The sequence below is a fragment of the Danio aesculapii genome, chromosome 19, assembly GCF_903798145.1.
Source record: "Danio aesculapii chromosome 19, fDanAes4.1, whole genome shotgun sequence".
Classification (NCBI taxonomy): domain Eukaryota; kingdom Metazoa; phylum Chordata; class Actinopteri; order Cypriniformes; family Danionidae; genus Danio; species Danio aesculapii.
Genome location: NC_079453.1, coordinates 18,273,069 through 18,298,727, shown reverse-complemented (window position 1 = coordinate 18,298,727; position 25,659 = coordinate 18,273,069). Strand labels below are relative to the sequence as shown.

At 40.0% G+C, this 25,659-nt stretch overlaps 1 protein-coding gene across 1 annotated transcript in view; it reads left to right on the top strand.

Moving 5' to 3' along the window:
- Positions 1 to 21,071, top strand: part of st3gal1l3 (ST3 beta-galactoside alpha-2,3-sialyltransferase 1, like 3) — a 49,882-nt gene extending 28,811 nt beyond the window's left edge. The window contains exons 4-6 of the mRNA XM_056480069.1: positions 97 to 142; positions 313 to 432; positions 20,907 to 21,071. Coding sequence (XP_056336044.1) covers positions 97 to 142; positions 313 to 432; positions 20,907 to 21,071 — 331 coding nt within the window. The remainder of the gene's footprint in view (positions 1 to 96; positions 143 to 312; positions 433 to 20,906) is intronic.
- The last annotated feature ends 4,588 nt before the right edge of the window (positions 21,072 to 25,659 follow it).

Genomic DNA, 25,659 nt, shown 5'->3' with positions numbered 1-25,659 from the left:
ATTTATAGTTCGTATATCCGAGTATATAATGTTTAGACTATAATGAACGCAGTTATTTAGAAATTGTCATAATACCATATTTTTCTTTCTCTTTAGAACATACATTCCAGTAAAACCCAGTATAAAAGCAAACAGGGACAAGGTGAGCACAAAGTGTGTCAGTGCCAGTCGGTCAGTGCTTTAACATACTAGCCCACAAGTTAAACTGGCTATTTGGCATTCACCAAAAAGGGTTGTTTGAATATTTTATTAAATAACTTTAATGTAATTACTGTTTAGGTGTCTCAATTTAATTTCTGTCTGTGGCTTCAGGTGATGATCCTACATCCTGGTTTCCTGAAGTATATTCAAGAACGTTGGCTGCAGAAACATGGCAGATATCCATCCACTGGTTTTATTACACTTATATTTGCCCTGCACATCTGTGATCAGGTAATAGTTTTTTTAATTACTATTTTTACCTGGATCTTATTTCCTTGCACAGAATTAGTAGTAGCTTTTTTCAAAAGTTTTTTTTCTTCCGAATTGGCTGTTGCAAACATTTTATCTAGCACACAGGGGTTTTATAAAAAGTGTAATAAATTCAGCATTCATATGAACACTGTCTCTAGGAAACTCCACTGTCATTAAGTGCTTAAAAACTTTGCTGCAGCAAAAACTGCACAAGACTCAAGACAATACATTTGAATACGGTTTAATCATGGTTGTTGATTAAAGGGTTGGGAGGCCCTCCCTATTCAAAGAGATTTTTTTCATATAAACAATACAAATGTTTATAGCAGACCATAAAACTGACTGATCTTAATATCAGAATCAGAATCAGTTGTATTGCCAAATGTGCTTCACACACACACAAGGAATTTGTTTTGGCTACAGAAGCTTCCAGTGTACATAAAGTGACAAGTGATAACACAAAATAAATATGAAAAAAAAAAAAAAACGATAAACATTAAACAGATGCATTTAGTCAAAAAATCTGGATGTTGAATTGTGTGTACAGATTTGTTATAAATATACAGGTTATAAGGTGCTGTGTACAAATGCGAATAGAGAAGGTATTGCATTGTATATTGATATAAGGTGCTGTGTACAAGTGCGTATGAGAAAGTATTGCACATATTTATTGCACAGTAGGGGAATATTTAACTGTTCATAAGGTAGATAGCCTGAGGAAAGAAATTTTTTTTGTGTTTTTGTGCTTGGTGATCTGAAGCGCCGACCAGACGGTAACAGTTCGAACAGGAAGTGTGCTGGGTGTGAGGCGTCCAGAGTGATTTTGCAAGCCCTTTTACTCACTCTGGAAGAGTACAGTTCTTGAAGTGTAGGAAGGGTAGTGCCAGTGATTCGTTCAGCAGTCCGGACTATTTACTGTAGTCTATGGAGGTCGGTTTTGGCAGCTGAGCCGAACCAGACGGTGATTGAAGTGCAGAAGATGGATTGGATGACAGCTGAGTAGAACTGTACGAGCAGCTCCTGTGGCAGGTTGAACTTCCTCAGCTGACGAAGGAAGTACAGTCTCTGCTGGGCTTTCATCACAATAGAGTCTATGTGAATGTCCCACTTCAGATCCTGAGAGATGGTGGTGACTCTACTGCAGCCACAGTGCTGTTCATGATGGTGAGTGGGGGGAGTGCAGGGGGGTTTCTCCTAAAGTCCACTATCATCTCCACTGTTTTGAGTGTGTTCAGCTCCAGGTTGTTGTATCTGCACCATAAAGCCAGCCGCTCCACCTCCTGTCTGTATGCAGACTCGTCACCGTTCCGGATGAGGCCGATAATAGTAGTGTCATCTGCAACCTTAAGGAGTTTGATGGAGGGGTCTTTTGTGGTGCAGTCGTTGGTGTACAGGGAGAAGAGCAGCGAAGAAAGAACACATCCCTGGGGGGCACCAGTGCTGATGGTGCGGCTGTCGGATGTGATTTTGCCCATTCTGACTAGCTGCTGTCTATTTGTCAGAAAGATGGTGATCCATTGACAGACAGAGCTAGGAACAGAGAGCTGGGTCAGTTTGTACTCGAGCAGTGATGGGACGATGGTGTTAAACGCAGAACTGAAGTCCACAAACAGAATCCTTGTGTAGTTTCCTGGTTTGTCCAGATGTATAATGCAGTCCCATGTTGACTGCATCATCCACAGACCGGTTTGCTCTATAGGCGAACTGCAGGGGGTCCAGCAGGGATCCAGTGATTTCCTTTAGTTATGCTAGCACCAGTCTTTCGAATGACTTCATAGCCACAGATGTTATGGCAACAGGTCTGTAGTCATTGAGTCCTGTGATCTTTGGCTTCTTTGGGATTGGGATGATAGTGGAGCGCTGTTCCAGTCGATGCTGGGGGACGGTGACTTGTAGTTAGTAAAATCCTTCAAGCCTCTTCACACTGATGCAGGGTCGTTGGCAGAAAACTGGTTTTGCAGCTCCTTGGTATAGTTCTTCTCAGCCACACCAATCTCCTTTGTCAGTGTGTTCCTGGCCTGATTGTACAAGATTATGTCCCCACTCCTGTAAGCATCCTCTTTGGCCTGACAAAGCTGTCTGAGTTTTGGTGTGAACCATGGTTTACCATTGTTAAATGATAAGTAGGTCTTGGTAGGGATGCATAACTCCTCACAGAAACTGATGTATGATGTTACAATCTCTGTGAGCTCGTTCAGGTCTGTGGCTGCAGCTTCAAAAACACTCCAGTCAGTGCCTTCAAAACAGGCTTGTAGGACCTGCTCTGTGTCGTTGGTCCATCTCTTAACAGTCCCTAATACTGCCTTAGTATTTTTAAGTTTTTGCCTGTAAGTTGGTATAAGATGAACCAGGCAGTGATCGGAGAGTCCTAGAGCTGCTCTGGCGACGGAGCGATATGCATCTTTTATTGTGGTATAGCAATGGTCTAAAATGTTATTGTCTCTGGTGGGGCATGTAATGTGCTGTTTGAATTTAGGCAGCTCAAGTGTGAGTTTTGCCTGATTAAAGTCACCAATAAAGCCACCAATATTACAGTTTGTTTCAAAAAAGTATCATACCTTAAGCAGCACTTGAAAAGTGTAGCAGTTCTAAGAGTGCTCTGGAATAATTGTTAAAGCCCTACAAGTTATGAGGACAATCAACAGATTATCCCTGTATCTTTATCTAAGTGTAGAGCCATACAGAAATCTAATACATGCAATATATGAACAGAATACATAAATCTGTAGCTAATATATTTGAACATATATGAAGCCTAATTTTGTAATTTCAGTGGGTGAAAAAATGTAAACTGCAATTTTTTTAAATATATAAATACATATTTTATATATGTGAAATTTAAACATGTTCATAAACAACTTTTATGTCATTTATGTTAGCTGTATATATTGTCACATCAAATTTCTGGGGTGTGATTATAGCCTAATTATCTTTGTAAATTTTTCTGGATGCTGTTTTATTCCTTTTTTTTTTTTAATTGTATTTATTGGTGTTTCATAAGACCATACATAATTGTATGCGATAGAATATAAGAACAATTACAGACTGTTTTAGTTTTCTCATTTTACCATTATCCCCTCAAAACAAAATAAATAAACTTTATGAATTTTAAACAAACATATTCTCTAAAAGAAAAATAATAATAATAATAATAAATTATAATTGAGAAAGTTTACAATAATAGAGTTAAAAAAACAAAAGAAAACAAATTTGAAAAGTTCATAGTAAGGAGTCAATATTTCTTCTTTCCAATTATTTACTGTGTATTTTATTCTTCTTTAAAATGAATTTGTAAATGAAATAATAAAGGGCTGCAAGGTGGTGCAGCAGGTAGCATGATCGCCTCACAGCAAGAAGGTCACTGGTTCGAGACCTGGCTGAGTCCGTTGGCATTTCTGTGTGGAGCTTGTATGTTCTCCCCGTGTTTGCGTGGGTTTTCTCTGGGTGCTGCTATTTCCCCCACAAGTCCAAAGACATGTGGTATAGTTGAATTGCGTAAACTGAATTGTCCTTAGTGTATGTGTGTGAATGAGTGTGTATGGATGTTTCCCAGTGATGGGTTGCAGCTGCGTAAAACATATGCTGCATAAATTGGCAGTTCATTCCACAGTGGTGACCCCAGATTAATAAAGGGACTAAAGCCGAAAAGAAAATAAATTAATGAATGAAATAACTGACATGCACAAAACATTATTAAACTAATAAATGCACATCTATATTAAACGACTGAACAAAAAATAATGGAATTTAAATAAATTATAGACAAAACAATAGGGAAATAGTCGTACTACGGTGGCTGGGAAGTGCAAAACAATATTACAAAATGTGAAACACTTTTACAAAGCTCGAGACAAATTTACATTTTTTTTTAATTTTTACCTATCATAAGACACAATTACATAGGAAAAACAATTTTACCGAGGATGAAACAAATTTACATTTTAGAAAAAAATTAAAATACTTTTACAAGTCCTGAAACAAATTTACAATTACAGATTCCTTACGGAAAGGGAATGTACCACATACCGGAAGTGCTGTGGAATGTATCACACACCGAGAGTGACGCGGGGAAAAGTGTTGTTGTTGGTGAGCACGGTAAATTTGTGCTTTGGAGTGCATGGCGTAAATAAAGTTTATGGTGATAGAACATGGACTGCGGTCGAGGGATGTTTTGCGGCAAACACATGGGCAGCTAACGCAGTTTTTCCTTACGTGTGGTCAGTGTTTGAAGTTTCTAAAGGACGCGGACCAGACAGAAACACCAGACATATACTGCATCACTCCATCAATGTGTTCAATATTTTAATGAGGGCCACTCGTACGCTGTATAATAGTGGACATGATGTCAAGTCTACACGGTGTAAACATCTGCTTGAGGACTCTGAAAGCTGAATGAAGCTGGTGTTAAGGTTTAACTGGGGTCCGTGTTAACTGGTGATAAAAACTTCTCACGTTTGCAGATTGGCAGATTCGTCACTTTTTCACAGCAACAAAACATATCCAAATCAAATAAAGATTCTTATTACTGGGTGTCAGTGTAAACATTATTGATTTTAATATTTGTGTAGCAGAACAGTACATAACCAAAATGAACGTAAGTAAATAATTATAATTGACATGGCATCAACGGGATTCGAACCTAAGTCAAAAGGTTCAGCGCAGGTATCAACCAACCTATCTAACTGAGATATCCAGGTCTACATGGTAAAGTTGGGTTCGATATCTTTGTCAGTCAACATATGTCGTGCTTTGATTGTTTCCATGTACTTGCGTTCACATGTTTCTACATACTCTCATGCTGATATTTTCTCAGAATAGCTCTAAATGACAAAACAATGTTTTATTGCAGTTGATCAAACTATGATTTTTACAGTTGTAGACTCGTGTTAAACTGTGTCTACAAAGTCACACACGAGCTGATATTTTCCAGTGTGGGGTACATACTACGTCATTTCCGGTGTGTGGTACATTCCCTTTCCATAAGGAATCTGTAATTGTAAATTTTATTTTCTGAAATGTAAATTTGTTTCGTCCTTGGTAAAATTGTTTTTCCTATGTAATTGTGTCTTATGATAGGTAAAAATGTTTTTAAAAATGTAAATTTGTCTTGAGCTTTGTAAAAGTGTTTTACACTTTGTAATATTGTTTTGCACTTCCTGGCCACCGTACGATACACTGTAAAAAAAAAAACCTATCAATGACTTGCATGCATGTGCACAAAACCCATCCATGTATTGGACATTTCTAATTGATAACCTCATGTTTTTTAACCTTTAGTTTTTTTCAGCTTTTTGTCCCAATCTGCATGTAGGTGCTTTATATTGATTGCTAATCCTCAAGAGATGATTATTGGGTTAAACGTTCAAGATACTACTCCACACAAGGTTATTTTTCAGCACTTTGGACAGCAACTCAACTAAGTAGCATGCAGCAAGTGTTCTCGTGCAATCATGTAACATCAAATGAATGTTTGCAACCTTGAACATACAGAAGGCTTTTAAGAGCCAAGATAAACTGTTATTGGGAAACCCAGCAATGGGACCACAGTGTGAACAGTTATGTAGGAATTAATCTGACTTTTACATAATTTACATAATATGTGCTGTTTATAATATAGTAATATGCGTCATTATTCTGTACTGGCTTGTGCTACAAACATCCTGTACTCCTCAGCGGCATGCCAGAATAGCATGCAGGGCAACATCTGGCACTCGTTAACCAGTCATTAACCATTAATCTTTAACCAAAAAATAGATTGTTCAGTTAAATTGAACATAAAAAAAATCACCATAATAAATTGGATATATAAAATTAATGAAATAAAAAAATATGCGTGACAAGTCGCTCTTTTTAATAAAGGGGCTTTGTTGGATAAGAGTAAAATTAAAGTGAATTTTATAATGTCTTATTCTCATCATAAGACCCAAAATTAACAGACTAATCTGTTAAATGAAATCAAATTCAATTCATCTTTATTTCTATAGCATTTTTATTGTGTATTTTGCGTCAAAGCAGCTTAACATTGTAACACGGGGAGTGACAAAGACAACTGGGTTCGGATCCACGTGCAGGTTTATTGGGTAGTCAGGCAAGCAATGGTCAACACAGGTGCAAACAGAAGTATAAAGGCAGTCCAGAATCGTAGTCAAAATTATCAGGCGAGAGGTCGAAAGGCAGGCGGCAGACAGGGACAAAAAGACAAACTAGGCTAAGGTCAAAATACAGGAAAACAAGATAAGGAAAAAGTGTTGAATTGTCACTATACAGAAAACAAGACTCGGCATTGGATGTGAGTGTGTGTGCTGCTTAAATCGTGTGTGTAATCAGTCTTTGACAATCCTTGTAGTGGAAAGTTGCGCTGGATCTTGACAAACATCTTCTAGGTTTCAAAAAAAGAGGCTGAGGTCTTCGAAGTTCTCAAGTTGAAGCAGTTTATTGTTACAGCAGAGATGGTTGATCGAGCTGGAAAATGGTACAGTAACACTACAAGACTGCTTTCAGTGCACAGACTGGAACATGTTTAAAGAGCCAGCCACTTGCAACAACCACACTGACATGGATGAATACACTAAACCTATCAAAGCCTATATCAAAAAGCGCATTGATGATGTTATAGTCACCAAAACCATCACCACACTAGAAGCGGTGGATGACAGCTCAGATTTGTGGGCTGCTTCAGACCATTGATGAAGCTTTCAGATCAGGAGACAAAGCAGCCCTCAAAACAGCTAAAGCTGTCCCGTGGCATCAGAAATGCAAAATGGTCATATGCCCAAAAATCAATGAATTGGATTGATCTCTGGGGGATGGGTGGACCAGTCTATATCATCAATATCTTTATCTTGCAGGAACTACTGACAGACTCCAGCCACATGAGGTCTAGCATTGTCTTGCAATAGGAAGAACCCAGGGCCAAGCACACCGGCATATGGTCTCACAAGGGGTCTGAAAATCTCATCTCAGTACCTGTCAGGCTACCTTGGCAAACACATGGAGGGCTGTACGGCCCTCCAAAGAAATGTCCAGTGTTGCTTAGTTCCTTCCTTAGAGGACAGTTTGATCACACAGAAGTGTGATTGCCTCGAAGTTACATTGTATTGTATGTGTTTCATTTAGTGTTTCATTTATTTTTTGTGCAGTGTACTAAGTGCTATTGAAAAAAAAACTGATTACTCACTGCTGCATTTATGTAATTATGAAAAGTTAAGATCTTTTTTTTAACTGTGCTGTTGATGTGCCTAAAAACGCAAGTGTTATGATGACAAGCAGTGTTGGAGAACTCTCACATATAACTGAACTACATATTCCATCATGCACTTCACTCACACAGCGGTCCCAGTTTACCATATGATTACATTCTGTCCAGTCCATTGACACAAAGCTGTTCAGGACCAATAAAAAACTAAACTGTTTGAACCTGGAAACGATTCTAATAAAGTTGCACTTGGAGCCTCACTTCTGTGGCAAAGAACAGCAAGACCCACTGACAATGGGGCTTGCTAGTCATTCCACCACCCCACTTATGCTGTCATTATCTGTACTTGTATATTCTGTTCCCCAGCCTAGACCACAGCCAGTTCACAAAATTGCTGCCGCCAGTCCACCCAAGCTCAAGAAGGCTGCCAGCTCACACAATGGTCACTGACAATCTGCTGCTAGCTCAGAAGATGACTTCTTGTCCCAAGTCTCTTCCAGTCATGGTTCTGGCCATACTTTCTGTTCCTGAAATGCCTTAGCCTGAACTACAAGAATGGCCACCACCACCTGAGTTGTCAGAGCTGCTGCTACCATCAGAGCTATTACTGCCGGAGTTGTCAGATCCTCTAGAACTGCCAGAGCAGCCAGATCCCCTTCCAGTCCCCCGAGTTGTCGCTAGTTCCCCTTGAATCACCCGAATGGTGGATGCCAGATTGCCCTGATTCCCCAGAATGGCAGGTGCCTGATCCTCTTGAATCCTCTGAATGGCCAGAGCTGTCAACCTGAGTCCCATGAATGGCTACCACAGCTGTGTGACCTTCCAGTGCTGCCCAGAGCCATGTGACCTTTCAGTGCTGCTTGAACTCCCAGAATGACCGCCGCTACCACCAGACCTACAAGAGTCATCAATGCTACCACCTGAGCTCTAAAAGTGGCCACCGCCAGAGCCACAGATGCAAGAGCTGTGGATGCAGCTACCTGACCCAGAGTCTCATGTCCCACTGGGGTTGTCTGACCTGCCAGTGTCTCCTGATCCAGAGCCTCTTGACCCACTGTGGTTGTCTGACCCACCAGTGCCTGCTGACCCAGAGCCTCCCGACCAACTGAGGTTGTCTGAACAACCAGCGCCTCCTGACCAGTGGTGTAAAGTAACAAATTACAAATACTCAAATTACTGTAATTGAGTAGTTTTCTCAGAAATTGTAATTTACTAGGTAGTTTTAAAAATGTGTACTTTTACTTTCCCTAGAGTACATTTTTAGTGCTGTATCGGTACTTTTACTCCACTACTTTCCTTCAACCTGCAGTCACTACTTTATTATTTCCTGTCTATGGGGATTACAAAAATCAGTCCTGCGATTCCTGTCCAATCAAATTGCACATAGAAAGTATATCACATCATAGTGAACTACCTCAAGACATGCAGCAAACTGTTTGGAAGCATTAGAAGTGTCCAAGAAGATACTTTACATGCAAAGACCCAGAGACTGCTTAGACTGAATGTCACTGATGAGAAGATGACGTCAGTGGTGCATCCTCAGATGGCACCTGTGACAGTAGCTTTAGTAACAAAAAAAACACCATGGGAGTGCAAGCTCAGAAGCAAATTGAAATAGGTGAAAAATTTAATGCGCATCACATTTATTACTCAATATGTTAACAGTTCAGGGGTTCTTAATAAACTGATCAATCCAGATCACCCAATTGAACTGAGTCATTTAAAATGGTTTGCAATTCCAGTAAGACCTTATGCACAAATTACTTCTATCTTAATATGCCTGTGTGGAAATATGAATTTATATTATCTAATTTCAAATTAACAATAGTATATATATATATATATATATATATATATATATATATATATATATATATATATATATATATATATATATATATATATATATATATAAAGATATATTATTTGGTTTTTAATTATATCACTTCATTCGAAACTGTAACAGCACAGCTATGTTGGACATTAAACCTTTTGTTTCCTGAGCACTGGCTGAGACAAAGTGATGCAAATGCTACAGGCAAAGTCTCAACATCTCTTCCTTGTTTTTGGGTGATACTTTCAGGCCAAAGTAACCCTTTGTTGATAAACTTGTGTGGTCCTTGGTTTCGCAGGCTTATTCACCTACCTACCTACTTCATTTACATGGCTCCTGGACTGGGTTCTCACCTCCTTTATTTATTTCCAACACATGTATGGAATGAGTTCCTACAAAAAAAAGAAGAAATAATAATAATTTCACTCTTGCATTTACCCTGTATAATTACATAGATTGTCAGGCAGTTTACCATATGCGGTTGTAAATTAAAGGAGCATTTTCTCATTGTATACATAGACTTATGTGCAACATTATGTCATGAATTTTACTTGTCACACAAATCATCACACAATTTTAGTAGGGAATGTGCTACACACAAGAGCTTGTGTGTTTGAACAATAAAGAACAAAGCTCTTAACTGGAATCAAAAGATAAATCCACAGAATATGGCAATGTATAACCATAATTTAATTATACTCCTCAGATGGTTGCTGGTTATTTAATACTATCATGCTGCTACATGATATTTTGCTACAATAACACATATTGCACGGTTTATGCTAAGCCAGTGGGCAAGGTAGCTCAGGCTCATAATATCTAGTTCACTAGTGTTAAGGCAGTGGGCAGTGTCAAGCCTCACACACAAGCTAGTGCACTAGCATTAGCTGGTTAGCAAAGTATCCAGGGCTCACATATTTACATTTACATTTAGTCATTTAGCAGACGCTTTTATCCAAAGCGACTTACAAATGAGGACAAGGAAGCAATTTACACAACTATAAGAGCAGCAGTGAACAAGCGCTATAGACAAGTTTCAGGCGTGTAAAAGTCTAAGAAGCAAAACATTAGTAGAATTTTTTTTTTTTTTTAGAGAGAGAGAGAGAAAGAGGGCTCAGTTAGTGGTATAGCCAGAGAGGCAATTGCAGATTAGGAGGAAAAGTGGAGACTAAACAGTTGCGTTTTTAGTCGTTTCTTGAAGACAGCAAGTGACTCGGCTGTTCTGATGTAGATAGGGAGTTCATTCCACCAACTGGGCAGATTGAATGTGAGAGTTCGGGAAAGTGATTTCTTCCCTCTTTGGGATGGAACAACGAGGCGACGTTCATTCACAGAACGCAAGTTTCTGGAGGGCACATATATCTGCAGAAGTGAGAGCAGATACGAAGGAGCACAGCTAGAGGTCACTTTGTAAGCAAACATCAGAGCTTTGAATTTGATGCGGGCAGCAACTGGAAGCCAGTGCAAACGGGTGAGTAGCGGAGTGACATGTGCTCTTTTGGGTTCATCAAAGACCACTCGTGCTGCTGCGTTCTGAAGCAGCTGAAGAGGTTTGATAGAACTAGCTGGTAGCCCGGCTAGCAGAGAGTTGCAATAGTCCAGTTTGGAGAGGACAAGAGCTTGAACAATGAGTTGAGCTGTATGTTCAGATAGGAAGGGTCGGACCTTTCTGATGTTGTAGAGTGCGAATCTGCAAGATCGGGCAGTTCTAGAAATGTGGTCAGAGAAGTTCAGTTGGTCATCAATCGTAACTCCAAGGCTTTTTACCATTTTGGATGCAGTGATGGTTGCTCCATCCATCTGGATTGAAAAGTTATGGTGAAGAGTCGGGTTGGCAGAAACTTCAAGCATTTCCGTTTTCATGAGGTTAAGCTGGAGATGATGATCTTTCATCCAGAGTGAAATGTCTGACAGGCAGGCTGAAATGCGAGCTGGAACCGAGGGATCATCAGGGTGGAAAGAGAGGTATAGCTGGGTGTCATCAGCATAGCAGTGGTAGGAAAAACCATGTTTCTGGATGACTGGTCCTAAAGATGTTGTGTAGATAGAGAAGAGAAGTGGTCCAAGCACAGAGCCCTGAGGTACCCCAGTGTATAGATGCTGTAGGTTGGACACCTCTCCCCTCCACGACACCCTGAATGACCTGTCCGAGAGGTAGGAACTGAACCATTGAATAACAGTGCCTGTGACGCCCAGTGACTCAAGCGTAGATAGGAGGATCTGGTGGTTTACAGTGTCAAAAGCAGCTGATAAATCCAGCAAGATGAGGACAGATGATTTAGAGTCTGCTTTAGCCAGTCTGAGGTCCTCCACGACCGAGAGCAGGGCAGTCTCAGTTGAGTGGCCTTTCTTAAAGCCAGATTGCTTGTTGTCCATGAGGTTGTTTTGAGTAAGAAAGTCTAGGACTTGATTGAACACTACTTTCTCCAAAATCTTGGCCATGAATGGAAGCAGGGATACCGGTCGGTAGTTTTCAAGTAGCGTTTGATCCAGGTTGGGTTTCTTTAGCAGAGGGGTTACCCTAGCCTGCTTAAATGAAGTAGGGAATAGCCCAGAGTCAAGAGATGTGTTAATTATGTGAGTCAGTGTTGGCATGACTGCAGGAGAAATGGCTTGCAGGAGATGAGAGGGAATGGGATCTAGCGGACAGGTGGTTGCATGGCTTGATAGCACGAGATTGGACACCTCAGACTCAGAGAGCTGGGAGAAAGAGGTGAGTGTGTGTGGTGTTGGTGGTGTATCTTGCGTGTTTGTTGTAGGTGCAGCAAATTGAGCACTGATTTTTGCAGTTTTGGTGCAAAAGAATGTAGCAAAGTCATCAGTAGTGAGTGTGGAGGATGCGGGTGGAGGAGGAGGGTGAAGGAGGGAGGAAAATGTTTTAAAAAGCAAGCGAGGATTGGTGGCACTGTTGACTTTCTGACGGAAGTATGTCTGCTTTGCAGAAGTAACCTCAGTCGAGAAAGAAGACAGAAGAGTTTGGTATGTTATGAGCTGTTCAGGATTTTTTGTTTTTCGCCAGCTTCTCTCAGCAGCCCGAAGTTTTGAGCGATGCTCACGGAGAACATATAGGGTGCACTCACACTATACTATACCGTGCCCAGGCCCATTTCCCAGATCGTTTGAGAAGTGTGAGTGCTCTGAATCGGGCTCAGGCATGGTTCAGTTGGCCGGCCTGGCCCCTTTGGAAGAGGTGTGCCAGAGTGCAGTTCACTTGGGCTCAGTAGTTACGCTTGTAGTGCGAGCCCAAAGCGGGCCTGAGCCCGAAATTGAAAACAAGAAGTGACTTTTAAGGGTCTGTTTTATATATTTATTAATCTTACTGTTCAATGAACGCAAACTGTCACAGATTATTAAAGACACAATCCTTGCTGCACGATAGCTGCACCTTTAGCACTTCACTGTCGTAAATGGGTCGGCAAGGTAGCCCAGGTACACATAAATAGAGAACATGTATTCGTAAAGCCCATGGTGGCAATAAAATATATAAATAAATACATGTCCTGGCAATAGATCTAATTGTTTTGGAGGGTGTTATCTCATTGTCCATTCCATTCTACTTGTGTTCATGATGCATATTGCTTATGCCATGTTTGTTTATTCATAATCAGTTACATTTGGTTTGTTTGTGTTCATGTTCTCTTGCTTGTTTTTGGAGCTTACTTATATATTATGTTTGCAGCAGCAGTGTATTAAATGCCCAAATGGCATGCCTGTGAAAATACTGGCAGTAGCAGGTCTCAGTACTTGCTTTGCCATAATAATCAAAGCAGCAGCAGCATAACAGATTTATACCACCAAGTCCAGACATGGATCAAAGACAAGATGGTGGCGCGGTCACTTCGCGAGGCTCAGCGTCTCTCCAGTTTCTGCAGTTTTGAACAGCAGTGCCTTTACATCGTACACCCAACAGGAGATCTTGGATATTGGTTTGTGCATTCCGGACTCATCCCGGAGATCACCAGAACACCCAGGCCTGAGCGCCCTACCCGGCCGGGCGGAAGTGCTCGAAGGCGGCGCAGAGAACGTAAACAAAGACGGGGGAAGCACGGTGGGCTAAGAGCTAGGCTAAAGCGAACACCACACCGGCTCTCTTTACCCAGCATCTTTCTCGCCAATGTACGGTCACTGGTGAACAAAATGGATGAGATTCGACTGCGCATCAACCACAGCAAAAGATTATGGAACTGTAATGTGATTTTCACAGAAACATGGCTAAACAGCGGCATACCAGACACAGCTGTATCGCTAGCTGAGCATCAAACATTCCGAGCAGACAGAACGGCGGATGACTCCGGTAAGACCAGAGGCGGAGGATTATGCATTTATATAACAAAGCTTGGTGCACAAACTCTGTCATCGTTGGGAGACATTGCTCTGTTAACCTGGAATTTCTAATGGTTAAATGTAGACCGTTTTATCTGCCACGGGAGTTCACCTCCACCATAATACCTGCTGCCTATATTCCTCCCGATGCTGATGCCAAGCTTGCTATGAATGAACTTCATGCAGCTATCAGCAAACAACAGACTGCTCGTCCGAAGGCTGCTGTTATTGTTGCGGGGGATTTAAATCACTTAAACTTAAAGACAGTGCTCCCCAAATTCCATCAAAACATTTTCTGCCACACAAGGGGAAACAAAACTTTAGACCAAGTTTACACAAACATGGCTGAAGCATACGCTGTGACCCTCCTCCCTCACTTGGGTCAATCAGATCACCTTTCTCTGTTTCTCACCCCCAAGTACTCACCCCTCATTAACCGTGTGAAGCCATCAGCAAGGATCATCAAAGTGTGGCCAGCGGGGGTAGACTCCACACTCCAGGACAGGTTTAAACACACAGACTGGAGTACGTTTGCTTCCCAGGCCACATGTGGCTCTCACACAGACATTGACAGTTACACTTCCTCTGTTCTGGAATATATCAACACCACCATAGATAGTGTTACAACCCAGAAACAGATCACCACATACCCAAATCAAAAGCCATGGATGAACAAGGAGGTGTGCCTCCTGCTGAAGGCACGCAACACTGCCTTCAGATCAGGGGATGCACAGGCCTACAGCACTTCCAGGGCTAATCTGAAGAGGGGCATCAAAAAAGCCAAGCACTGTTACAAGCTAAAGCTAGAGGAGCACTTTTTCCAACTCTGATCCTTGGTGCATGTGGCAGGGCATCCAGGCCATCAGCAACTACAAACCCAGCAAGTCCACCCCCACAGCCACAAATGTCTACTTCCTGAACGAGCTAAATGACTTCTATGCCTGCTTTGAAAGAGACAATACAGAACCCTACACCAGGAACACTTCCTCAACTGACCACTCACCTATCACACTCACCTCCTCAGAAGTCTACACCGCACTGAGTCGGATCAATGTGCGTAAGGCTGCTGGACCAGACCGTATTCCTGGGCACGTCCTCAAAGCATGTGTAGAACAGCTCACTGGGGTATTCACAGACATTTTCAACCTGTCGCTTAACCTAGCATCTGTGCCAACATGCTTTAAAACCACCTCTATTGTGCCAGTGCCCAAACATTCCAGCCCAACATGCCTGAATGACTACCGCCCTGTAGCACTCACACCCATCATCATGAAGTGCTTCGAGCGGTTGATCCTGGCACATCTGAAAGACTCTCTGCCATCCACACTGGACCCACATCAGTTTGCCTACCGTAGCAACAGGAGCACAGAAGATGCCGTCTCCATAGCACTGCACTCGGTACTCACACACCTGGACAATAAAAACACTCATGCACGAATGCTGTTTGTTGACTTCAGCTCAGCATTCAACATTTTCATACCCTCTAAGCTACTGATCAAACTTAGAGACCTGGATATCGGCACGTCTCTCTGCAACTGGGTTTGGACTTTCTGACTAACAGACCTTAGAATGTTAGATCAGGCCACATCTGCTCCACCACCGTCACACTCAACACTGGTGTACCACAGGGCTGCGTGCTGAGCCCCTTCCTCTACTCCCTTTTTACCATCGACTGTATGCCTATGAACAGATCCAACACCATCATCAAATTTGCAGATGACACCACAGTGATTGGCCTAATCAGCAATAATGACGAGACTGCCTACAGGGAGGAGATACAGCATCTGGTCACTTGGTGCACCGACAATAATCTGCTCCTTAACACCAACAAGACCAAGGAGCTCATTGTGGACTTCAGGAAAGGATGAACAGGCTCACATGATCTCATCCACATTAATGGGATGGCCGTTGAGCCTGTCTCATCCTTCAAGTTCCTGGGGACCCACATCTCAAAGGACCTTTTTTGGATCACCAACACCTCCAGCCTGGTCAAGAAGGCTCACCAGCGCCTATTTTTCTTAAGGCAACTTAAGAAGAACCAGCTTTCATCAGCTGTCTTGGTGAACTTCTACCGCTGCACAATAGAAAGCATCCTGACCAACTGCGTCACAGTATGGTATGGAAGCTGCTCTGTTGCTGAGCGTAAGGCACTGCAGCGGGTGGTGAAAACTGCCCAATGCATCACAGGGACCACACTACCAGCCATTGAGGACATCCAGAACAAACACTGTCTGCTTCGAGCATGCAGTATTCTTAAGGACACCTCTCATCCTGCTCACAGACTGTTTTCTCTCCTGCCTTCCAGCAGGCTCTTCAGGCTCCCCCGGACAAAAACCAGCAGACTGAGGAACAGCTTTTCCCCCAGAGCTGTCTCCCTTTTGAACTCTGCCACTTACTGACTCTTTTGACCGAAACTGCATTTCGTTGCCCTGTACTTGTACATGTGTAATGACAATAAGGTTGAATCAAATCTAATCTAATCTAATCTAATATCAACATTGCCATATTCATATTCATTACTATACTAAATTCCGAGAGTGGTCATGACAGAAGTACAATTTCTACCATGAAACTCCACGAAACTCTAACTAAAAGTCTGATCGACCATAAGTCCTTTTAGCCCTTGAAGCAATGGTTAAATGGGCATATGCAAATTTGGACTTTGAAGATGACAAATTTTCTCCTAGTCTCAGTAGTTCTTTCAAGCACATAAATGCTAAACCTTCAAGAAAAATACATTTTACTTATAATTAACTAAAAATAGTAAATAGGCTATAGATATAGTATGACTATAGTATATAGTTCTAAAAAATTTGATATAAGGATGATTTAATATACACCAGTTTTATGATGATTTGTGTTTTATTAAACAAATTTCATCTAAATTTCACTTAAAGGGCACCTAGGTTAGCCCTTTTTTCAGATCTAATATAAGTGTTTTGCGTCTCCAGAATGTGTCTGTAAAATTTCAGCTCAAAACACCAATCAGATTTTTTTCCTTATACCTTTTATATAAGTCCTATTTATACATTTTTTCACTGGGTACTGCACTGTACTGCTCCTTTAAGGCTAGTCCTCCCCGCCCGTTTCTACGTGCCTTTCTGCGTGCCTTAATCTCCTCCCTCGGCTGCGTCAGACAACAGACAGACATAAAGGAAGCAGTTCTCACATAGCGTTTGTGAGAAATACTACAGTAAGAACTTTACCAAAGTATTTACTTTAGCAGAGTATTTATTGTGCAGTTGCAGAACGCCCGTTTAGCTTCGCACTCTGACAGGATATAGGTTAATCCTCACTGCTGTATGGATATCTGTTATATTAATGAACAAAATAATCCTGATTTAACGTCACCAACCCGGGATTGAAGCGTCTTCCTTTATAATTGTTCTGACACTCGGCTGTGCTGATGAAGTAAAGCTAAGCTAAATCGCTGTAATTCATGACACACGTGCGCTGTTTTAAAACATTTTAAACTTGTAAAACTCACTCTTGATCACGTTAGATGATGATTGATGAACCTAGCAAACTGAACACACCTTTTATTCCCGGTTGCTTTGCGCACGTCTGGTCTTGCTGATATGATTATATACTTGACTACTAGGACATGTTAATATGCTCAGCTGTCAATCAATTCGGTGGGCGGGGGGACCGCACTCCTACGTAAAGTTGCGGTTGATCTGAAAACAGCTCCAATTGGTCCACCGTTTTTATGTTGCTAAATTGAAAAAAAAAAAGGAATGGGTGTGTTTATTTAACCCCAATATAAGGGTCTATACACCATACATGCACATATGTCTGTCCAAACAGCTTGAAAAGTAGATTTTTCACCATAGGTGCCCTTTAAAAAAATGCACGTGCCATTAGAATGCATGAGACACATATTTGGCGGTACCTGTTACAAGTACAAATGAAAAACAGAAATATATACCAGTTTATAAAGAGAAAAATTATGATTCAAACTTAGTTAACTACAATGGTTCCATTATCAATATTCAAATGTCTAGAATGGTCCTGAAAAATGTATAGCCACTTGAAAGGTGGAAGGTCTATGTTTGCAAACTGACATTATATACAGTATGTTACAATTATAAAAAATTATTAAAAAATCCAACAGCAGATTCAGTTGTACAGGTACTTTTCATACACAGAAAGCAGATTCAGCTTACTATGATAATGTACAGTAATACTTGATTTTGACAGCAAGTGGAAAGATCCTAAAATATCCTATTCTGGTCCTGGAGGTGCCTCTGTCCTCTAGAGTTTTGTTTCATATCTAATCAAACATACCTGCCTGGAGTTTTCATTCAATTCAATTCACCTTTATTTGTATAGCGCTTTAACAATGTAGATTGTGTCAAAGCAGCTTCACATTGAAGATTATAGCAAATTGAAACAGTGTCCGTCCAGTTTTCAGTGTTTAAGTTCAGTTCAGTTTAGCTCAGTTCAGTGTGGTTTAATAATCACTACTGAGAGTCCAAACAATGAAGAGCAAATCCATCGATGCGCAGCTCTACAAATCCTGAACCATGCAACCAGTGGCGACAGCGACGAGAAAAAAAATTCACCAATTGGTGAAAGTGAAGAATTAAAAAACCTCAAGAGAAACCAGGCTCAGTTGGGCATGACCATTTCTCCTATGGCCAAACATCTTGTGTAGAGCTGCAGTATAGGCGCTGGAGAAGCTGGATGTCAGCGAGACTCGTCTGTCCCTGGACCATCACAGGAATCAATCTCATGCTCTCCACTCCTCCATGACCACCACAGAAGCTGCTCAGGATACGGCCTGGTCCAGGATTATGGAAACCTTGGGATCATCTTGACGCTGGTCTTGGATCGAATCAGTGGCACTGCATAGTCTCTGAGGGCCTCAGTATGAGTATCCCCAGGTGGAAATAGAGAATAAAGAGAATAATTAGCGTAGCTGCTGTTCATAGTGTATATAAACGAGATGTAAAAACCTGCGTTGAGCACATTCATGCATCATATCAAAAAGATAGGTCTTTAATCTAGTTTTGAACTGCGAGAGTGTGTCTGAGCCTCGGACATTGTCAGGAAGGCTATTCCAGAGTTTAGGAGCCATAAATGAGAAGGCTCGACCTCCTTTAGTTGACTTTGTCATTTTAGGTACTACTAGAAGCCCTGAGTTTTGAGATCTCAAACAGCGAGTTGGATTGTAGCGAGATAGAATGTTGGTTAGATAAACAGGTAGATTATTTAAAGCAGCTAGTTTATTTAAAGCTTTATAGGTAAGAAGCAATATTTTAAAATCAATACGAAACTTAACAGGCAGCCAGTGTAAGGAGGATAAAATTGGGGTGATGTGATCATATTTTCTAAACCTGGTAAGAACTCTGGCAGCTGCATTTTGCACTAGCTGAAGTATGTTAATAGAGGATGCTGGGCAGCCAGCAAACAGAGCATCACAGTAATCCAGCCTAGAAGTCATAAATGCATGGACTAGCTTTTCTGCATCTGAGGTGGATAGCATACTTCGTAACTTAGCAATATTTCTCAGATGAAAGAAGGCGGTTTTTGTGACATGGGGTATATGATTTTCAAAAGTTAAATAGCTGTCTAATATGACACCCAGATCTTTTATAGTAGAGTTAACGCTAACTTTGTGTCCCTCTAAGTGCAGGTTGAGTTGTGAGATCTGCTGTGTACAGGATTTAGGGCAAATAAGTAATAATCCTGTTTTGTCTGAGTTTAAGAGAAGAAAATTGTTGGTCATCCAGTCTTTAACATCTTTAATAGATTCAGTTAGCTTAGACAGTTCAGACGTCTCATCAGGTTTAGTTGAAATATATAATTGAGTATCAACTGCATAGCAGTGAAAGTTGATCCCATGTCTTCTTATAATGTCTCCCAGGGGTAGCATGTATATTGTAAACAGCAAAGGGCCTAAAACTGATCCTTGAGGCACCCCATACTTTACTGGCCTGACTTGTGTAAGCTTTCCATTAATATTCACAAACTGGTAACGGTCAGCTAAGTATGATTTAACCGTTGTGGGGTCGAGGGTGTCAAATGCGGCACTAAGATCGAGTAAAACTAATAGTGAGATGCACCCTTGGTCAGCAGCTAAGAGTAAATCGTTGGTTATTTTCAGTAATGCGGTTTCTGTACTGTGATGAGGCCTGAAACCTGATTGGAACACTTTAAAAACATTGTTCGTCAGCAGAAAGGAGCATAATTGGGCAGAAACAACTTTTTCTAGTATTTAAGAGAGAAACAAAAGATTTGAAATAGGACTATAATTAGCTAAGTTGCTGGGGTTCAGCTGTGGTTTTTTAAAAGTAGGCATAATAAGGATTTGGAACATGGCCTAAAGATAAAAAAGAGTTGATAACGTTAAGAAGAGATTCTCCTATAACAGGTAGCACATCTTTCAAAAATTTTGCTCGAATTGAGTCCAACATACACAGAGCTGGTTTAGAACTATTCAGAATTTTATCTAGCTCTTCCTGTTTTATGATTATGAAGCACTGTAGGTTATTTTGATTCAGTGGAATGTTTACTAGATCTGAAATATAAGGCAGTGCAGAAAGTTTAACATCTTCTATTTTCTGTCTGAAGCCTTCTATTTTATCACAAAAAAAAATTCATAAAGTCATCACTACTAATTTGCGATGGGACATTTTGTTCAAAAGATGACCGATTATTTGTTAATTTAGCAATGGTGCTAAATAAAAATCTAGGTTTGTTATGATTGTTTTCTATCAGTTTGCGGAGGTGCTCAGCCCTGGCAGATTTTAGAGCCCTCCTATAGCTGGATATGCTGTCTTTGAATGCAATTCTAAAGACCTCTAAATTGGTTCTTTTCCATTTACGTTCCAGGGCACGGGTTGCTGTTTTGAGAGCGCGAGTATGACTATTATACCATGGTGTAGTTTTATTCTCTCTAGCCTTTTTTAATTTAATGGGTGTCACAGTATTTAGTGGGCTAGTAAAGATGGCATCAGTTTGGCATCAATTTTCATGTACTTTAGTAGTCAAAAAGAACAAAAATGTAATGTCTACTTACAAATATCTAGTTTAAACACAAATGAGGTCACATTGAAATATATTTGATTGTCACTTATTTTTCAATTTCTTGTCTAGGTGAGCGTTTTTGGGTTTGGAGCAGATAAAGATGGAAACTGGCATCATTACTTTGAACATAATAAGCATCCTCGTAATGCTGGCAATCATGGAGGAAGCTATGAGTATCTTATTGTACGTAATCTTCATGAGAAACAAGGAATTCATCTGTATAAAGGATGGTGATTACTTCAGTGAATTTGACTTTTTCCTCTTTGATTTTTGTTTTTGCTTTTTTTGAACCCAGAGTCATGTTCTTAAATAAGACTGCTGTTATCAGCTAGCCATTTATCTACAAAGAACATACTTGCAACTTCTGTTTTTAGGAGACAAAGATAAAATGTTATGTGTTTTTATAACATAATATTATAATTTTTATTTTTTATGATTTTTCTAATATGACTCTTCAGTAAAAAACACTGTATTTTCCATGATTTTAGCGTGCTATTTTTAAAACATGCAACAGTAATATGATATGAAAGTGAGCACAGTGGTACATCAGGACATGTAGAAAAATTATCTGGTGGAGTTGGCAGAAAACAAAATGGTAAAAAAGGTAAAATGGTAAAAAAGTCAGTATTTTACATGATTTGTTATTGTTTATATGTGATTTAAGTAGGGAAAATAAACATTCGTACAATAATAATTTTATTTTCTTTAATTTAGCAACATTCCAAATGAAAAGGGGGAAAATATTTACAGAAAAAACACAAATAAATCAATAAAACAGTCATAAATACCTAAATAGTAGGTTGTGAATATGAAAAGGAATGTGAATAGTCATGACAGCCGGGTAATGACTAATACTATTAATTTTGTTTTAAACTCGCAAATAAAACACAATTACAGCAAAACAAAGAAATAATAGCATAGCCTACATGCAAAGTCATGTATTTATTATAGACCCAAATATGAACAAAAATGCAGATTTTTGATTATCCCTCATTTGAATTCATTTACGCAAATAAAAGTGAAACAAGATTATAAAACTGCAGTCCATTAAACACACGCGTCTTTAATCTACCACAAAACATCGAGTAGACGCGCACTACAATTTAAAGCACAGATAGCGTGACCGTCTCTTTCGGAACTGCAGATGGTGTGACCGCAGTATTGTACTAGCAATACTGGCCTTTTCAGGAGCTGCAATATTAGTTTAATCTAAGTCAGTGCAAGCCCTTTTGCGATGATGTATGTGGTGTTAAATTTTACATATAGCTGTCACTTGTACGGCTGACAGTGTCTGGCGATTAAATGAAGGATTAAATAGAACCTCTCGTGCTTAAAATGTGTAGATGTGGCAAACAGTTACCTGAAAATTCCGTCCCACAGACTTTTCAGTGAATGCTTTAGTTATTTTCATAGCGGACTTGAAGCCAATGGAAGTCTTTTATCCACTCTTTGAAAAATGTAGATGGTGGATTAGCATTTACCATATGATCAGTAATCAGATGTGCCATTATTTGTAGCTTTTAGGTGTTTCTAAGACAAAATCTGTCAGTGCTGTTTTCATTCTGTCATCCTCAGCGCTTTACATTTTCGTGGTTGTAGCTCATGCCATCTGAAGACAGGAGGCGTTGACTGAGTGATTGACAGCTGATTTTAACCAATCAATTCGTGTTCAGTTCTTAGAGCAGTGGACCAATAAAGTAAAGCGCGAAGGCGGGGCAAGAGTTTCGGGCTTTGTTTACTGCGGCAAGTTGACATGACAAGCTTTAAACTGTTCCTGAGCACTGCGCTTCAAGTACAAAGATGCATTCTGCCTGAATGTGTCCTAAATACTTTATGAATTCATCAGTAATATCTTTTTAAAAATCTGAAAATATTAGCTTTCCCTTGTAATACTGAAAAAATATTTATTATAATCACTGAAAATTACACAATTTTTAAATCACTCTCGTGACCCCTTGAAATTTTTCTGCGACCCCCGCAGGGGTTGCGACCCCCAGTTTGAGAACCACTGCTGTAGACTATCGGAAAAAACATTTGCTTAAAGAAGCTAATAATTTTGACCTCAAAATGGTTTTTAAAAAATTCTAAACTGTATTTTTTCTAGCCGAAATAAAACAAATGAGACTTTCTCCAGAAGAAAAAATATTATCAGACATACTGTGAAAATTTCCTTGCTCTGTTAAACTTCATAATTCTGACTTCAACTTACACACACGCACACACCCACACACACACACACGCGCACGCACGCACGCACACACACACACACACACATTCACTTTCATTTCTGTTTAGTCCCTTTATTACTCTGGGGTCGCCACAGCGGAATGAATCACTGGGAAACATTCATACACACCTATTCACACTCATACACTATGGACAATTTAGCTTACCCAATTCATCTATACCACGTCTTTGGAAAACCCATGTGAACATGGGGAGAACACATAAAAATGCCAACTGACTCAGCCGAGGCTTGAACCAGTGACCATCTTGCTGTGAGGTGATTGTGCTACCCACTGCACCACCGTGACGCCCCACACACAACACACACAGTGCATCCGGAAAGTATTCATAGCACTTCACTTTTTTTCGATGAATTTTTTTATGTTACATCCTTATTCCAAATTTGATTCAATTGATTTATTTCCTCAAAATTCTACACACAATATCCCATAATGACAATGAAAATTTTTTTTAATTGTTGCAAATTTATTACAAATAAAAAATCTGAAAAATCACAGCTTTGTCCTCCTGTATTGAATTATCCTCTGTTCTAACCCCTTGAGGCAGTCCTAAATGACTAGGACCAGACAACTGATTAAATGATTTTAGCAAATGCCTGCAATATGACAAAGAGTGGAAAAATTAAGGGGGTCTGAACACTTACCATATCCACTGTCTATAGAATGCAGAGCAGCAAGACCCATGAGATTCCATCAGCTACTCACCATCAGAGTGCTTTCTGGAGGTTAAGAAAAAAATTACAGAAAAAAGAAGCCAAGCAAGAGTTGCCAGAAATAGGGGGAAGGAAATAATGCGTTATTTTGTTGTTTGAGTATAGAAAATGATAGACAATGATTATGAGATGAAAAAGTGTTTTGAAGTCCATATTTTGTAAAATAAAGGTTACAAAGTAAAGAAATATATAGTGTGTTTGTATATTTATTTCACTACCTTCAAGAGCAACCCTGTAACTACACGGAACAAGGAGGGAAGAAGCTAGTCTTCAACACACAAGTGTATATTTGAACAGTAAAAACCCTGCATTGAACACTAACCCTGATGGTAGGCCTATATCATGCAAAGTTATTTGTTGATAATGGTGTTGAAAAATAGCTGGCGGTGCTGACATATTTGAACAGTAAGAACCCTGCATTGAACACTAACTCTAATGGTAGGCCTATATGATGCAAAGTTATTTGTTGATAATGGTGTTGAAAAATAGCTGGCGCTGCTGAGATCGACGAGTAAGCTTTCAGGTAAGTAAGTAAGATAAGTAGTGTATGGAGTTTATTCATTTTCCCCATAAACTACCATACACCTTGTAATATTGAACTGCAGATTTCAAATACTTATAGTATCCAATAAGGTATCATAATTTTACAGGTTGTAAACCTTTTATTCACCAAACACCCCATATTAATAAACCCAAGCACTAGGGTACTATTATTATTGTACTTATTAATAATTATTAGTACTGCACATTTTACAAGATAACACATTATCACTTGTCAGTCATAATTCATTAAGCTACTCATTTACTCAGAGCTATACAGCTGAGCACCATGTACTGTGACAGTAACTACAACAGTAAAGCTTAATTTAGACTGACATTGCAGAGTGAACTTAAACTATTTTAATCCCTTTCAAAGACTTAATGGCAAAAAAGTGTTCAACAGACTGGTCAAAATACTAGTAGTTTACGTTATAACGTTAAAGGGCACATAGGTTACCCCTTTTTTCATATTTATTATAAGTCTTTTGTGTCCCCAGATATGTGTGTCTGTAAAGTTTCAGCTCAAAACACCCATCAGATTATTTATTATAGCTGTTTGAAGTGTCTATATTATAGCTGGAAAACAGGTTTTGCTGTTTTTTTTTGTACTGGCCCTTTAAGGCTAGTCCTCCCCGCCCACCGTTCCCACGTGCCTGTCAGCAATCGCCGCCTCGGCTGCCTCAGGAAGCAGATCTCACATAACGTGTGTGAGAAATACTACAGTAAGAACTTTAACAATCAGTATTTGATGCATTTTTTGTGGATTTGCAACAATGAGTCACACACAATGTCATTACAAAGTTCACGCACACACACAGCAAGGACACAAACTCATAGCGCACACACATACACACACACACAAACACACACACATAGCTCAGACGTGGACACACACACACACACACAAACACACACTTAGCTCAGATACGCAGACACACACACACACACACAGCTCAGACACGAAGACACACACACACAGAGAGAGAGAGAGAGAGAGAGAGAGAGAAAGAGAGAGAGCGAGCGCGCGTTAAGCTTTGCATTCGTTTTGCACGCATGTGACATGATACTGGTAATATCCACTGCTGTATGGATATCTCTTATATTAATGTATATTCATAACCGGGATTGAAGCGTCTTCCTTTATAATTGTTCTGACACGCAGCTGTGCTGATTAAGTTCAATTCAATTCAATTCACCTTTATTTGAATAGTGCTTACACAATGTAGATTGTGTCAAGGCAGCTTCACATAAAAGGTCATAGTAAACAGGAACAGTGTAGTTCAGTTTGTAGTGTTTAAGTTCAGTTCAGTTTAGCTCAGTTCG